This window comes from Prunus avium, chromosome 7 (genome assembly GCF_965620075.1).
Source record: "Prunus avium chromosome 7, drPruAviu1.hap1.1, whole genome shotgun sequence".
NCBI classification, from domain to species: domain Eukaryota; kingdom Viridiplantae; phylum Streptophyta; class Magnoliopsida; order Rosales; family Rosaceae; genus Prunus; species Prunus avium.
The window spans coordinates 781,144-798,957 of record NC_142290.1 but is presented as its reverse complement, the minus strand read 5'-3'; the positions used below and the strand labels follow the sequence as shown (position 1 = coordinate 798,957).

General features: G+C 37.1%; 1 protein-coding gene, 1 non-coding gene and 2 pseudogenes across 2 annotated transcripts; 3 read left to right on the top strand and 1 right to left on the bottom strand.

Annotated features, from left to right (window-relative positions):
• The first annotated feature begins 2,980 nt into the window (after nucleotides 1-2,980).
• On the top strand, nucleotides 2,981-6,799 carry LOC110773403 (tubulin alpha-3 chain). Its single transcript, XM_021977919.2, has 5 exons — nucleotides 2,981-3,283; nucleotides 4,543-4,757; nucleotides 4,843-5,042; nucleotides 5,610-6,118; nucleotides 6,320-6,799. The coding sequence occupies exons 1-5, from the start codon at nucleotides 3,171-3,173 to the stop codon at nucleotides 6,630-6,632; spliced, it is 1,350 nt and encodes a 449-aa protein (XP_021833611.2). The 5' UTR covers nucleotides 2,981-3,170; the 3' UTR covers nucleotides 6,633-6,799.
• A 3,371-nt stretch (nucleotides 6,800-10,170) lies between these two features.
• Nucleotides 10,171-10,277, bottom strand: LOC148292752 (small nucleolar RNA R71). The gene has a single exon (XR_015825960.1). It is a non-coding gene; the product is annotated as a small nucleolar RNA R71 (small nucleolar RNA).
• Nucleotides 10,278-10,347: 70 nt separating this feature from the next.
• LOC148292751 (uncharacterized) lies at nucleotides 10,348-13,436 on the top strand (annotated as a pseudogene).
• Nucleotides 13,437-14,748: 1,312 nt separating this feature from the next.
• LOC110773396 (tubulin alpha-2 chain-like) lies at nucleotides 14,749-15,268 on the top strand (annotated as a pseudogene).
• Nucleotides 15,269-17,814: the final 2,546 nt, after the last annotated feature.

The following is a 17,814-nucleotide window of genomic DNA, read 5'->3' as shown; positions in this document are numbered from 1 at the left end:
AACAAGTACAACTACAGTCCCAACTTATTTGCAAGCCAAGCCTCTAATGCCACAAGCAGCCTCATACTCTCATATGTCTAAGCCTAGCATGCACACCACACCACAAAGTTCATTTCGAACTTCAAAGCCATGGAAACCACCTGGCAAAGTTGCTTGTACAAAAAAAAAAAGCAACTACAAGTTCACAAAAGCATATTTCATTGTATTTTGAGCTGTTTTGGTATTTTTGGGCAGTTGAAACAAAGTTATTTTGTGAAGAGAAGACCATGTAGTACTTGTCTTCGGTGCAGATTCAATTTTATTTTGTTAGTTTGGAATTAAGGCATGGAATTGCTCTTTGGTGCATATACATTGAAACTCAAACTAGTTTTTTGTGATCTTGATGTAGTTGTCAATAATGGATTTGCTTTTTCTTTGGTACTGATGGGGATGTACTTGGGAGAATGGATTTTCTTGTCAAGAATGAATTTGCTTTTTCTTTGATTTTATTAAAGTTTTTTCTGTAACAAATTAAGTACCTCACAGAATACCAAATACCAGTCATCACTGTCATATAAACAGAGCACTCTTGACAAGCCAAGCTAATCCAAGGATGACCTTCAATGCCCACCAATCCTGTTAGTTTTTGTATAGTGGATGTTTCATGCAACTTTTTTTTTCTTTTCTAAACTTAACAAACCAAGCTTGGTGGACCTTGGTTTTGGTTTTGAGATCTCTAAATTTCTTCTCTCTTTTTTTGGTACAATACGAGACCAAACACTGAAAACCAAACAAACTACATAGGAATCAACCTTGAATTAGGGGTACTGCTAGCATCAGCAGCAAGAACATCATTAAGGAAGAAAGGTTCAATATCCAAAACATGAAGGCCCAAAAGGAAATCATAGCTCTTGGCAGCTAAGGCATCAGCAGCCTTATTTTGTTCACGTACGGTAAACATGAGAGAGGGAGCAAACCCAAACACCATGGAACTGCAATTTACAGCAATCACCATGAGAGAGAGATCTCTAGATTCGATTTGTCTCCTTGCTCTCTTTATGCAGACTCACGTGAACTGATTAATATTCAAGGGAACTAATTAAATTTGAAAACCCCAATTCTCATGAACGCCAAGGAAAAGAAGCGTTTCAGGGATTGAGTTTGTGTAAAAATACATTTATGCCCACTCATGTGCTATGCACATGTCTATTTTAACATCTATTTGACAAATTGTCCTACATTAGCTAACAAATGTAAACACAGGGACTAAATTAGCCAAATTAAAAACACATTGACTAAATTGGCCGAATGGATAAAACACAGGGACCATTTTGACATTTAAGCCATTATTTTTTTTGGTTTTTTAGTTGCCACCATAGTCCTTTAACTTAGATCCGATTTACATTTTAGTCCTCAAATTGACAAAATAACTAATGTAGTCCTTTAACTCCAATTTCGTTAGCAGTGATGGTTTGTGGTCACATTTGCTACTTTTTCGTCTACCAAATAGATACGGAGGAAATTTTCGTCCGAAAAGAGATACGGAGTAAATTTTCTTTTCTTTAGTTATACAAGTGATAATCTACTTTAAATTAATTTAAATTACATGAAGGGGAATTCAAATTCTAATGCAAGACGAGGAACATATTTACTCTAGCCAACTTGATTAAGTCCATATATGTGTTGTTTGATGCCGTTCAAATAACATGAGAATTGCAAAATGCGGGCGGCAAGATGATCCGAACATCTGTTAACATAGTCCAGCAACAGTTGGCTCCGTGTGTGGAGGTAGGGCTCGTCAATGGGCCGGGCCGGGCTAGCCCGGCCCAAATTTCATGGGCTTGGGCCGGGCCGGACCGGGCTTTAAAGAGGAGAGAGAAAATATCGGGCCGGGCCGGGCCGGGCTTTTTTAGAAAATTCAAAGCCCAAGCCCATCTCATGAGTCGGGCTTGAAAAAGCCCATCGGGCCGGGCCGGGCTAAGCCCTACGGGCCGGGCCGAAATGGGCCTAAAAAATAATAATAAACATATGATTTTTAAATTTATGTATGCATTTTCATGTTTTTGTATGTAATCACATTTTCACGTTGTCTTGAGCATATTTCCTTGATAGATTTACATAAAACAAAAGAAAATACTCTAATAGATTGGAAAAAACAACCACTCATTAAATATAAAAACAAGATTGGAAAAAACCAATATAAATACTCTAATAGATTTACATAAAACAAAAGAAAATACTAACAACTATAAATTTAAGGATAAAACTTGTATTAATTTTGTGCTCATCATTTGGTGATGTGTTAAAGAAAAGTATGATTATATTTGGTGGTATGATTATGTTTGGTGATATGATATGTTGTTTGTCTTATTATATATATATATATATATATAATTGTTGTATTAATAAATGACATAAATTAATGTGCTAATCATCCAATTATAAACTAGGAATGAGTAGAATTCAATGGAAACAAACACAATTTTTATAACAAGTAACACACAAAAAAAAAATTAAAGAGGGGGATTTGTCATTCAAGTGATGTAATCCTAATCCTAAACCCTTATTTATACATAATTATATATGTATGCGGGCCTAACGGGCCGGGCTTTTGTGGGCGGGCCGGGCCGGGCTTTCATGGGCTTAATCGGGCCGGGCCTATGGGCCGGGCCGGGCTTCAAACACCCAAGCCCAAGCCCGGCCCAAGCCCAAGCGGGCCGGGCCCTCTCAAAGCCCATAACGGGCCGGGCCGGGCTTTTTTTCAATGGGCCGGGCGGGCCCCGTAAGCCCATGAGCCCGCGGGCCAAATGATGAGGCCTATGTGGAGGACCCAAACTATTAATAAATAAAAAATTCTTTTTTGTTAAATAATTAATTGAATGGATGGCTCTGGACTGGAATTACTAATTTTGTATTTTCATATTTACCCACCAGAAAAAGAAAAAAAAACAACCAATAGTTAATAGTTATATATTTGGTAACAACTACTAAATAATTTATTTCGTTAATTTTGTTTTGTTTTTGGGTGAACTCTCTGTTCTGGTCCGTTGTCATTGATTGAGATTTGAGATCGTTTCCTTGGCAATTGCCATTGAAGAACAGAAACGTCGTTCCTTTGAAATTGTATTTGTTGATTGTTTCTTCCTTTATCTTTCATTGGCATTTGTGATTGTAATTGATCCGATAGAGAAATGAGGGAGATAATAAGCGTACACATAGGACAGGCAGGGATCCAAGTTGGGAATGCCTGCTGGGAGCTCTACTGCCGTGAACATGGAATTCAACCTGATGGCATGATGCCGAGGTATACGTATATATTAATCATTGATTTGGTTTTTTTTTTTCGTTTTTTTTATAAAAATTTCAGTTTTTGTAATTGTGGCTTTCAATTGGGGTGCTGTTTATATAACTTCAATATATTCTTCTGAAAATGATTCTTTTATCTTTTCTAATTGTAATAGTTTTGGGTTTTTGGATTCAAATTCTCCTAGTGTTTGAGATATTGTTTGTACAATTGGGAATTGGCTTATATTTGGCCAATTAATTGCAACAATCTAGTAGATCACAATTTGATTAACCCGAATTCACCATTGTTTCATTTATTTAGTTGTTTGTTTCCCCTTTTTTTTTTCCGTGGAAAAGAAAATAAGGGAAACAAACATGGCTTGAATCGACAGGTATTCATGAAAATGGAAATGTGAAGAATCTTATAATGTGATCAAGAAGCTTATGCCAATTCATTTTACTTCTTGATCATTATTGTTGTTGAAATTCCAATTTAGAGGAATCTTGAATGAACTTTGGAGTTAATTGAGGAAAAGACTCACTTTGTTAATCTCTACGTTTTGTTAATCTTGAATGTAATCATGAAATTTATATATATATTTTTGGGAAAACAGTTGGAATCTATTAAGATTGAACTAGTAACTGTGTTGTCTTGTTGAGACTTTTGCCACTAAATCTACTCTTTCAATATAAGTGCCAGTTTCACAATTTCTCTTTTTCTTGCATAATTGATCAGGCTCTCTTCTGTTGCTAATCTATCATAAGGTAACATCCAAAGATAAAAAATTGAAACACAATCTGGAATCATCTATTTATATCGATACCTTCCTGCCCAATTTTCTAACCATTGATTGGTGACTGCCTGTTTATGGGTTTTCCTGTGACCCAAGGTAGTTTGTAAGTAGTCTGGGTATGCATGTTATTTTCCATTCTTCCACTGATTTGTATGAGCTTGTTCACTCAAGATATCTTTCTTTAGTGGTTTCGTGTGTTATATATTCATAACTGGTATTTGGTGTGGTCATGAGTAGTAATATTGTTCTGATCTCTCGAACAATGCATTTAATTTTGTTTTGTTTTATCGTTTTTTCTTTGATTTGTGATCTAGTTCATTGAGTAATTATCATAAAGTCATCTTTCAATTCCATTTTTGTAGGTATACTTTAATATTTATGGATTTTAATGTTAAAATTTATTTTCGTGATTGAGAAAAAACTCACTATGAGATTTATTGAATGGATTGTTTCTGGTGTTAAGAAGGTTTATATGTGAATGCAGTGACACCTCTGTTGGTGCGGCACATGATGCTTTTAACACCTTCTTCAGCGAAACCGGTTCTGGCCATCATGTGCCCAGAGCTATATTTGTTGATTTGGAACCCACGGTTATTGATGAAGTCAGAACTGGGACTTACAGACAACTGTTTCATCCTGAACAACTTATTTCTGGCAAAGAAGATGCTGCTAACAATTTTGCCAGAGGACACTACACAGGTATATGAATTTCTATTGCACTGTCAAACTGGCATTTCCTTCTATTATGTTAGTTATAACTGGTTTTCTCTGTTGAATGTTACAGTGGGGAGGGAAATTGTGGACCTATGCCTTGACAGGGTGAGAAAATTAGCTGATAATTGCACTGGTTTGCAAGGGTTTTTGGTCTTTAACGCTGTTGGTGGTGGCACTGGTTCTGGTTTGGGGTCACTACTTCTGGAACGATTGTCTCTCGATTATGGGAAGAAGTCAAAACTTGGTTTCAGCATTTATCCTTCTCCTCAGGTAGATACTCGAAAAACTTACAGGTTATTATTTGGATGGAATCATGGAACTTTTACTGCTAAAACTAGTATTTATGAACACAACGCAACTTGTCTTTTTCTTATAAATTTTGTAAGCAATATCAGTTTCAATTTTTTATTGCAACGAATTAATTCTGCTCGCATGGGAATAAATCTTTACAAAAAGATAGGTCTTAAATTTTGTATGCAATATCAGTTTCAATGTTTATTATACTGCAGGTTTATTCTCATCTGTAGAGACAATATAAATGGTTGGTAGAAACTTAGGAAAGATGACTTCTTTGAGAATGACAATTCTTATAAGCTTTTCATTCGGTTAATTTTCACATCTTCTTACTTTTTTCATCTGGTTCCTCTTAATGGGTTTTCAGTTCTTAATATTACACTATGCATACCAAATCTGAAACTAGAGAGTTTATACTTCACCGTTATTCTCATCTGGAGAGACAACTTAAGTTGTGGGCAGAAACATAGGAAAGATTACTTCTTAATATTGTTGAACTATGCATGTGTGGCTTTCTCCAGCAACTAATCTCAAAATGTCCAGGTCTCCACTGCTGTTGTAGAACCTTACAATAGCGTGCTCTCCACGCATTCTCTCCTTGAACATACAGACGTGGCTGTGCTTCTAGACAATGAAGCCATTTATGATATCTGTAGGAGATCTTTAGACATTGAAAGGCCAACATACACCAACTTGAATAGATTAATATCCCAAACAATCTCTTCTTTGACCACTTCTTTGAGGTTTGATGGTGCCATTAATGTGGACATTACAGAGTTTCAAACTAACCTTGTCCCATATCCTCGTATCCACTTTATGCTCTCATCTTATGCCCCTGTAATCTCCGCCGCCAAGGCTTACCATGAGCAACTATCAGTTCCTGAGATCACAAGTGCTGTATTTGAGCCCTCAAGTATGATGGCCAAGTGTGATCCGAGGCATGGGAAGTACATGGCATGCTGCTTGATGTACCGTGGTGACGTCGTACCAAAGGATGTAAATGCAGCTGTAGCTACCATTAAGACAAAGCGAACAGTTCAATTTGTTGATTGGTGAGTAGAGCTTCTGTACATCTAGTTTCTTTAAAATATAAGCCTAAATAATACTTGCACCAAAATTGACGAATTGGGACTTGCTTTATTATTGGTTTCATAATTTCAGTTCTTGTAGTTCTGACACAGGCTGTTTTAAAAATTAAGCTTGCATGATAAGCATATATTTAATGAATGAGTTCTCCATGTTGATACTTTCAGGTGCCCAACTGGTTTCAAATGCGGTATTAACTACGAGCCCCCTTCAGTGGTGCCAGGTGGTGATCTTGCCAAGGTGCAACGAGCAGTTTGCATGATAAGCAACAACACTGCTGTCGCTGAGGTGTTCTCCCGAATTGACCATAAATTCGACCTTATGTATTCCAAGCGGGCGTTTGTGCATTGGTATGTAGGTGAAGGGATGGAGGAAGGTGAATTCTCGGAAGCCCGTGAGGATCTTGCTGCTCTTGAAAAAGACTATGAGGAAGTTGGAGCAGAAGGTGCTGATGACGAGGGTGAAGGGGAAGATTACTAAAACTTAATACTTTGGGATTCAGAAGCTCTCTCTCTTCCTTATTTTGTTTCTCTAGCTGCATGTTTTTATGTTCTTCATCTTTTGAATGACATGTACGTTGTGTTATGGAAGAATGCATGATAAAGAATGCATGATAAGCAAAAGACTCAAAACAAGTTTTACCTTTATTGACATCCCTTATCCCTACTCCATCCACCATGCCATTGCATAAGGGGAAAGTTTCTACACCGCCTGGGACCAACCAATTATGTTCTCTAGCTTCTGGTAGTCCATTGTTGTATGCTCATGGAAAACTACAACATAGCGGATCAATCACAAATTTAATTTATGGTGTGACTCAATGCGCTCGGGACATCTCCGAAGAAACTTGCAAGAAGTGCCTTGGTGCAATGAGTGAACTTAGATCAAAGTTGTGGAAGGTGAGAGTTAATGAGTTTATTTATAGTGGGGTTTTTTTTTTTTTTTTTTTTTCTTTTGTGCCAAAAATCTGGAGATTTTATTCAAAGACGTAAATCAAGGTTTGCATCCTCAGCTAGTAGATAAACATCTAATGTGGCCAAATCACATCCCACACATGGGACCCTCCATAACGAGTAACAAAGCCAGCAACCTCATGTGCTGCATTATTCCCTCTATGAGATGTAAACGAAAAGTTCACCATCTCCAGTTGTTGAGCAAGCTTTCGAATGTCAAGGACAATGCCCTCCAAGGTGACATCAAGTGCCGTATCCCCGTTGATCATGCGAATAAGTCCCTCAGAGTTCGATTCCAGTTCCACTTTCCTGTACTATCGACCATGGAATTCCAGCAACCATATATGGTGAGAGTTAAACCATATATTATAGAACGACGATTTAGCTGCATTTATCCAACCAAGAAGTTTAGGAGTTCTCAAATATTCAAAAGAAGTAACATCAGTAATGCTCTCTAATTGCATAATTACTTCACGTTTGCAAATTAAAGATGCACAATTATTGGTTGGCCAGGAATCTAGAGACCTAAATTAAACAAATTATTGGTTTATGCACGATGCTCTCTTTTTTTGGTCGAAAATGATATTTCATTAGCGGAGAACAAACCCCCGGAACAAGAACAAAGCACAGGGAAAGTCCCAACCAGTAGGCAAGACAATTAGAAACAACCAACTACATAAACAAAGCAAGTTGCAAAGAAGCAAATAAACAAAGACTCCACCCACACTAAGGCTACAACGTCCAACCTTGCAAATTGCAAGCAAGCAACTAAGAAGGGGGGTTAAGGGAGACCATCATTGTTGAGAACATGCACTAGCAAAGATGGTGGTCTGTTGACCCAAGTCACAGGGTTCATCCTCACACTTGCCAGAGTCGTAGTGTGATCTGCTACAACATTAGCTATTCTTGGACACCAAGCCCAGCTAGTATCAACAAAATTTGGATGGCCAAGCTGCTCCTTAATCTTACAGAGGAAAGGATACAACTCCCATCATCCTCTCAAAATGTTTCCTTGCACTCCACGAATCACTTCTCTACAATCCATCTCAAACTGAACCTGACGAAATTGATGCTCAATAGCAAAGAAACAAGCTTCTAAAGCACCCAACGCTTCCGCTTCCAACGTCGAATTTGCCAAACAGGGACACGCCTTGGCTGCAATAAAAGATCCAAGATGATTTCTAGCAATTAAACCAATGCCACCTCGTTGAGAATCTGCATATCAGGCTGCATCAATGTTTATTTTAATTTTCGGGGCAAAAAGGGGGCACCAAGTTTAAATTTTCTGCTCTGGAGGGGTGAAAGGCTCTCTAGTTGCCACCATGTGAGCTTTTGCTCTCGAAAAATCAGAGATAGCAGAAGAGGATGCAATCATAGTCGCCCATGGGGATGGACTACAGCCTTCCATGACCGCCTTACAGCGCAACTTCCATATATTCCAGTAGGTGAAGGCCAAAGATGATCCTCTCTATTCTTGCTTATTTTTCATTTGGAAAAGATTAACGTCCAACAACCAACAATTTCTTCACCATCACTACATAGAGCTAGTGCTCAATTACCTACTAATGATCTGTCGCACACTTTTGTGTAGGTAAAATATGTGTATTAATTTTTGCTATATAATTTTTTTTTTTTTCATTTTGTATTGTTTTGTTTCTACGTTGGGCCCTCGTGGATGATAAATTGTAACAGCACTTGAAGTTCAAGTGGTCGATTATAAAGAAATTGTCCAATTCTGTTGAGAGATTTCACGGACACCTTGTATGGTCCGATGCATATTTTATTTCAACAATCCGAGCCGTTTATTTTTTAAGTCTTTATTCAAACACCATCCTTGCCAAAAAATAGTAAAATCAGAAACCATTAAGACATATGGTTGTGATCAACAAAATCAACAAGAAAAACAGGGTATAGCCGATCGGCTATACTATTTGTACCAAAGAATTAAAAAACACGTATAGCCGAGCGGCTATACTATTTATAAAAAGAGAAAAGGACCCCAGCGGCTGTCAAAATAAGCACAGCTTCAAGGAAGGTCCTGTTTTTTTTAATATAAATAGTATAGACGGCTAGACCTTTTTTAAAAATTTTTTAAAACTTGTATAGCCGAGCGGCTAAACTATATTGTGTGTGAAAACTAAAGCCCCAGAGGTTGTCAAAATCCGTACAGCCGCACGGCTATACTCTTTTTTTTTTAAACTTAAAAAACCAAGTACAGCCGACTAGCTATACTATTTATATTTAAAATGCGATTAGGCGCCACGTTACGTATAGCCACTCGGCTATACTATTTATATTAAAAAAAGAGGACCTGTCTTAAGATTAGGGGCCCACGTGTCCAGGTACGTCTAGCCGTTCGTCTATACTATTTATAAATTTTTTTTTTACAAAAACCGGGTATAGCCGAACGGCTAGACATTATTATTATTATTTTAAAGAGAGGACCCCATTGGTTTGGGGCCCATGTGTCAAAATAAGTATCGCCACAAGGCGACTATTTAATAAAAAAGAAAAAGAAGAAAAAAGGACCTTCTAGTTGCATTAGTTTATACTTTATAGATATTAATTTGCTATTTCAACTCTACAAACTAGTAAAACTTAGTTGCATAATAAATTATTTAGTAATCATTAACAATTTTGGTTACAACTGAAAAGTTCGGTCACTATATAATATTTTAATATAATATATTTAAATTTTTTAATATATATTTTTTATATTCAACAATATGTGAAAATTATGTGTATAATACATGAATTTTGTGTGTATTATTGAAAATTTTGTATAAAATACTTGTACTAAACATGAAAGTGGTAAATTCTTTATACGGTTAATAACTCTGGAAAAGTAAAAAAATGAAAAGGGGACAATTAGAGAATTTGAAGATGTTATAAGCACGTTTTACAACCAACATGGAATTGAGATCATAAAATTAAAATTCTTTCCATTCTCTTTGAAAGAAAAAGAAAAAAGTTGGTTATATTCATTGAGGGCTGGGTCTATAACTTCTTCGAATGATATGACTCATGCATTTTTTCAGAAATATTTTCCAAATCATAAGACAATTGCTTTGAAGAAAAGAATCTCAAATTTTGCTAAAAAAGAAAGTGAAACATTGTATCAAACATGGGAACGATTTAAAGAACTTTTGAGTCTTTGTCCACATCATGGTTTTGAGAATTGGCGACTTGCTAGTTACTTTTATGATGGACTTCTTCCTCGAGATAAGCAATTTGTTGAGTCTATGTGTAATGGTGAATTTATGCAAAAAGATCCTGATGAGGCCTTAAATTTTCTTGATGAAATTGCTGAAAAATCTAATCAGTGGACTACTCCTAGTCCATTTGAAAGTTCTGATCGCTCTAAGTCTGCTTCCTCTTCTGTTAGTAAAGGAATATTTCAATTAAAAGAGGAAGACGATTTGAAATTAAAATATGAGAATTTGGCCAAAGAGGTAGCTGGTTTAAATTTTGAAAAATCTAATGCACCTCAACATGTTTATTCCACCGATATTAATCAAATTTGTGATGTTTGTTATGAGATTGGTCACTGCACTAAAAATTGTCATCTATTATAGGAGATGAAAGGAGCTTATGAAGAACGATGTGCAGTCATAGGAAATTATCAAAAGGTATATTCTCCTTTTTCTGAGACCTACAATCCAGCAACAAGAAATCATCCTAATTTCCGTTGGAGGAATAATGAGTCTCACCCTCAGGTAAGTTTCCCTAACCAACAATCTTCAGCTCCAAATTCATTTAATCATAAACCATCATTGGGAGATACTCTTCAAGCTTTCATACAGGAGAACCAAAAGCAAAGTCAAAGGTATGATTCAATGTTTAATAAACTGTTTGAGGAAAATAAAGAAATTAAGAGTCATATTTCCAAATGAACTAATTCTTTGGCTATTAATGAAAAAGGGAATTTCCTTTCCAACACTGAAGCAAATCCTAAAGGTGTTAATTCATGTGAAATTGGATACGAACATGCAAAGTCTATTATTTCTCTTAGAAATGGAAAGAAAATTGATACTACACCTCCATCTAAAGAGGTTGAAAAATCTAAGAGTAATAACGAATTTGCCTGCACCTTTTCCCAAAGCTTTGCTTCCCCAAAGAAAAATTGGTCAAAACTTTGAAATTTTGGATCTTTTTAAACATGTTAAAATTAATATTCCATTGTTAGATGCAATTAAACAGGTTCTTGCTTATGCTAAATTTTTGAAAGATATGTGCACGTATAAGAGAAAGCATAATGTCAAGAAAACTGCATTTTTAGTTGCTCATGTCAGTTCAGTGTTGCAAAACAAAATGCCTCCAAAATATAAGGACCCAAGGAGTCCTACTCTTTCATGTGTAATTGGAGAACATTTTATTGATCGTGCTCTACTTGATTTAGGTGCCAATGTCAATTTACTGCCTTATTCAGTTTACTTGCAGCTAGGTCTTGGAGAGCTTAAGTCTACAATGGTGAAATTGCAACTGGCCGATCGTTCCATCAAGACACCCCGAGGGATTATTGAGGATGTGTTGGTCCAAGTGGACAAATTTTATTATCCCGTTGATTTTATTGTTTTGAACACTGAACCTGTTTTAAATTATGATAACCAAATTCCTGTGATTTTAGGTCGACCTTTCTTGGCTACATGTGATGCTAACATTAGTTGCAGGAGTGGGGTGCTGGAACTTAATTTTGGGAATATGATCATGGAAGTTAATATATTTAATGTGTTTAGGCAGCCATATGAAGATGAGGAATCTGAAGTCGTGAATTTGATTTCACCTCTTGCCCATGATCAATTTGTGAAAAACAACATGCTTGATTCTTTGGAGAATTTTGTAGTGAATTCTAATATTGATGAAGATGAATTAAACCCTGAAGTTGCTGAAATTCTTTCATGTTTTGACTCTTTGCAAGTGCAAAACGTTAAACAATGGCCACCCACATTTGAAACGTTGCCACCTCAAGTCCCACCAAAGCCATGTAATGTGGAGGTGCCTAAATTAGAGTTAAAACCTCTACCAGCAGGTCTAAAGCATGCATTCTTAGGACCTAATGATACTTTTCCAGTGGTAATATCTTTTGAATTAAACTCTTTACAGGAAGGTAAGCTACTTAATGTTTTAAATGCTCATAAATCTGCCATTGGTCATCAAAGTAAGTGTTAGAGGTGATGTAATGAGAACCAGATATACGCTTTGTTAGAAGATAAAAATCTTCCAAAAATGTATGCAAACTTCGCAATTTACTCCAATCAACTTCATTTATGGGGCCCCCCTCATCACAGTCACTTCCACCCTTTTTTTTCTTCAAACCCAGCTCACTTCCATCTTCTTTTTTTTTTTTTTTTAAGTTCACATTCACTTCTATAGAATGGATCATGCTCCAAAAGCCTATCAAATACTTTCTTAAACTCCATTGCTGCATTTATCATCAAATATGTTGAATTCCATCTTGTTTTAACATCTAAACACACAACCTTCTTGCAAGTTACACTCTCCTCCAAAGCACATTTTTTAAACATTTGCAAACGTGATGAACTACTCCTCACATACTTAACACACTTCGACGAAGACGCTTGATGGTTGTCTTCACCTCTTCAATTCCATCCCTCACAACCAAATTGATGACATGTGCAAAACACCTTACATGAAAGAACTCTCCACCTAATAACATCATATTTCTCTTGTTAAATCTTTTCTTTAAATCCATCACACATGTATCATTATTCTTCGCATTATCAAGGGTGATTGTCATAACCTTTTCTATTCCCCACTCTAAGAGACAATTTTCTATAGCCTTTGCAATAACCTCTCCTTTGTGTGGATGTGGAAGAACTCGAAAATTTATGATTTTCTTTCTAAGGACCCAATCTTTGTCCACAAAGTGAGCTGTCAAGGCCATATATGCTTTTGAATTTGGAGAGGTGAGTATTGGTTTTTGTTCAAATAAATACTATTACTGTAACATTACCCCTCTTTAAATAACATCATAGAACTTCCCATCACACATGAATTTATGATACTTCTAGTTAATAATTACACCAAGAGATCTATATGCTTTGAGATTCGTCATTTTAGGTCATGACTTGCAGCTAATTTCTTCATTCCTGACTTCTATTCCTTTCATTCCATATATATTTTTCATATCATGTAGCAGATACAACTTGTATCACTCTCGTGCAATCAAAGGTTTAAGGAGAGGCATTTTCTGACTAGAACTAGCACTCTAATGTTCCTTCCATTTTCTGCAGGTTGGCATATTCGTGATTTTAGCAATGGTGTTGCGAAACATGATGTATTGAGTACCTTACTTCCAATGATGAGTTGAATTTATTATGGATCTATGTTAAATGTTGTAGTTTTCATTTTCTGTTTTTATTGTAGACTAGTTTAAATTTGAACATTATGTCATTTGAACGTAAACATTGGAATTCCTCTGGAATTTTTTTTCCTTTTTGGTTGGCTTCATCATGATTCACAAGAAAATTTCAAAAATAGATTTTCGAACCAAGAACCATATATGGTGAGAGTAAAACCATATATTATAGAACGACGATTTAGCTGCATTTATCCAACCAAGAAGTTTAGGAGTTCTCAAATATTCAAAGAAGTAACATCAGTAATGCTCTTTAATTGCATAATTACTTCATGTTTACAAATTAAAGATGCACAATTATTGGTTGCCCAGGAATCTCGAGGCCTAAATTAAACAAATTATTGGTTTATGCACGATGCTCTCTTTTTTTCGGTCGAAAATGATATTTCATTAGCGGAGAACAAACCCCCGGAAACAAGAACAAAGCACAGGGAAAGTCCCAACCAGTAGGCAGGACAATTAGAAACAACCAACTACATAAACAAAGCAAGTTGCAAAGAAGCAAATAAACAAAGACGCCACCCACACTAAGGCTACAACGTCCAACCATGCAGATTTCAAGCAAGCAACTAAGAAGGGGGGTTAAGGGAGACCAACATTGTTGAGAACATGCACTAGCAAAGATGGTGGTCTGTTGACCCAGGTCACAGGGTTCATCCTCACACTTGCCAGAGTCGTAGTGTGACCTGCTACAACATTAGCTCGAAATTTTTATCCGAACATGCTGAAATTATTATCCGAAAATTCTGAAAATATTAACTTCCGAAAATTCCGATAATGCCGAAAATTCCGCATCGAAATAAAGTTAGTACATTCCGAAATTTCATAAACGGAATTGGAAAAGTTTCGGAACGGAATTGGGAACAGTGGTTTCCGATCCATTCCGGCCGAAAAACACCCCTACCACCGGCCATCTTTGCTTCCTCTAGGTCTGGGATCTTCTTCTTCTTCTTGGGCCTCTTGGAGTCATTCTTTGCTCCACCTGCCTTCTTTGCTTCCGATCTGGGCTTCTTGGTCTTGGGCAACTCTGGAATTGGAGGCGGTTCCTCAAACTCAAATTCGGGTTCGTTCTCCTCCTCTTCGTCTCCTTCGGACCAAGCTTCCACTTCAGAAGAAGAATCAAGCGATTCCGAATCATAGGAAAGATGTAAATGCGATTCTCATATGGAGAGACAACTTAAGTTGTGGGCAGAAACATAGGAAAGATTACTTCTTAATATTGTTGAACTATGCATGTGTGGCTTTCTCCAGCAACTAATCTCAAAATGTCCAGGTCTCCACTGCTGTTGTAGAACCTTACAATAGCGTGCTCTCCACGCATTCTCTCCTTGAACATACAGACGTGGCTGTGCCTCTGGAAAATGAAGCCATTTATGATATCTGTAGGAGATCTTTAGACATTGAAAGGCCAACATACACCAACTTGAATAGATTAATATCCCAAAAAATCTCCTTTGACCACTTCTTTGAGGTTTGATGGTGCCATTAATGTGGACATTACGGAGTTTCAAACTAACCTTCTCCCATATCCTCGTATCCACTTTATGCTCTCATCTCATGCCCCTGTAATCTCCGCCGCCAAGGCTTACCATGAGCAACTATCAGTTCCTGAGATCACAAGTGCTGTATTTGAGCCCTCAAGTATGATGGCCAAGTGTGATCCGAGGCATGGGAAGTACATCGCATGCTGCTTGATGTACCGTGGTGACGTCATACCAAAGGATGTAAATGCAGCTGTAGCTACCATTAAGACAAAGCGAACAGTTCAATTTGTTGACTGGTGAGTAGAGCTTCTGTACATTTAGTTTCTTTAAAATATAAGCCTAAATAATACTTGCACCAAAATTGATGAATTGGGACTTGCTAAAGAATGCATGATAAGCAAAAGACTCGAAACAAGTTTTACCTTTATTGACATCCCTTATCCCTACTCCATCCACCATGCCCTTGCATAAGGGGAAGGTTTCTACACCGCCTGGGACCAACCAATTATGTTCTCTAGCTTCTGGTAGTCCATTGTTGTATGCTCATGGAAAACTACAACATAGCGAATCAATCACAAATGTAATTTACGGTGTGACTCAATGCGCTCGGGACATCTCCGAAGAAACTTGCAAGAAGTGCCTTGGTGCAATGAGTGAACTTAGATCAAAGTTGTGGAAGGTGAGAGTTTACATTTATTTTTTCTTTCATGTGCAATGCAAGTGTTGAGCGTTTTCATGTGTGGGTGCAAATAGCACCTTTAGCTAGTGTTTAAAAATAAAAAATAAAAAAAGTAAACCCAATTACAATGCCTTCCCCCTCCTACTTTTGCGACGACACCCTTTGCACTAGGGGTGCAAGTTGGATTGGAAAATCTGATTCCGACCGATTCCGGTCCAAAGATTTCCAAAAAAATCCGAATTCCGTAAATGCCGAAATCCGAAATTTCTGAAAAACATCGGAATAGAGTTAGTACATTCCGAAATTTCGGAATCAGAGTCAAAACTAAAAGGTAATTTCGAAAAGTTTCGGAACGGAATTCGGAACAGTGGTTTCCGATCCGTTCCGGCCCAAAAACACCCCTACCACCGGCCTTCTTCGCTTCCTCTGGGTCTGGGATCTTCTTCTTCTTCTTGGGCCTCTTGGAGTCACTCTTTGCTCCACCTGCCTTCTTTGCTTCCGATCTGGGCTTCTTGGTCTTGGGCGACTCTGGAATTGGAGGCGGTTCCTCAAACTCAAATTCGGGTTCGTTCTCCTCCTCTTCGTCTCCTTCGGACCAAGCTTCCACTTCAGAAGAAGAATCGAGCGATTCTGAATCAACGAGCCACGACCAAATATGATTGCCTGCCATTGTAGAGAATAGAAAGAAAACGGGTTTAGGGTTTTTTTTCTGCTTTCTCGTGAGTCTGTCCCCTACCTTTTTCTTGTTTATGTTCCCTTTCGACCAAAATAAAAGCAAACGATAGAAAATAGTGAAAATTCAAAAATCCAAAATATACGCATATATAGTTTTTGTAGCATTGGATTTCTAATAAAAATAATATATTGGTTGATAAAAATACTAACAAAATTAAAGCTTTTCATCATATTAAAATAATTTTCATATACGTAACTTAGTTTGTTTATTTTTGTTTTCCCTAGTTTGTATCATTTTTACATTTTTTTTCCTTTCATGTGCAATGCAAGTGTTGAGCGTTTTCATGTGTCGGTGCAAATAGCACCTTTAGCTAGTGTTTAAAAAAAAAAAAAAAGTAAACCCAATTACAACGCCTTCCCCCTCCTACTTTTCCGACGACACCCTCTGCACTAGGGGTGCAAGTTGGATTGGAAAATCCGATTTCGACCAATTCCGGTTCGAAGATTTCCAAAAAAATCCGACTCCGACAAATCCGACTTCCGTAAACGCCGAAATCTGAAATTTCCGAAAAACATCGGAATAGAGTTAGTACATTCCGAAATTTCGGAATCGGAATCAGAACTAAAAGGTAATTCCGAAATGTTTCGGAACGGAATTCGAAACAGTGGTTTCCGATCCGTTCCGGCCGAAAAACACCCCTACTCTGCACACACCCTACTCTATATTCATCTTTATCACTTAGCATGATAGGACCCGACCCAAATTCCACTTTGGAATCTGAGCTGAACCTTATGCATGTTCGACACCTAGCAGGTGCAGAACACACTTGACCAAATTGCCCTTCTAACAAAATCCAAATTTTCTTTACGGTTTGACTTCTGCTGAAAATTTAGCAGTCTCCCTTATAAGTTGCTTATTTCCCAAAATTTACACCTGCACGAAAAGCAATTTATAACCCAACCATTCAGAATTCATCAAGTTTGAATTCAAGCATCCAACAAATAAAACTTTATGGCCTCAGGCCTTACAGCAATCCTAGGGCAATTTCAGGGCAATACTAATCTATTTAGAACACAATGGTAGAAAGAATGCAGCAGAATATCCTACAAGGTGGAAAAGGATGATAAGTGATGATGATCGCCCGGTTGTGGTGCTCTGTTCACGTCTACTGCCTGGAGGCGCAAAACATTTAAAAGTGTGAGTGGACAAAATAAAGTTTTGGAAAATAGAATATTAACATACTAACCCCATTGTTAAAACCATTTGGAAATTCGATTATATTCATTTCCTATATTCGTACAAGAATTGAAGACATGCATATCTATAAATATCTATATATATACAAATCATGCCTTCAATCAAATCATCAAATCAATTTTAAGCATTGAAAAGAAATAATTTCCTTCCACCTAGGTGTACCCATGATAATTCCGTCAATCCCGTGATTTTCTTTTTAGTTCCCACATGATACCGTCAATTCTTTGTGTCACG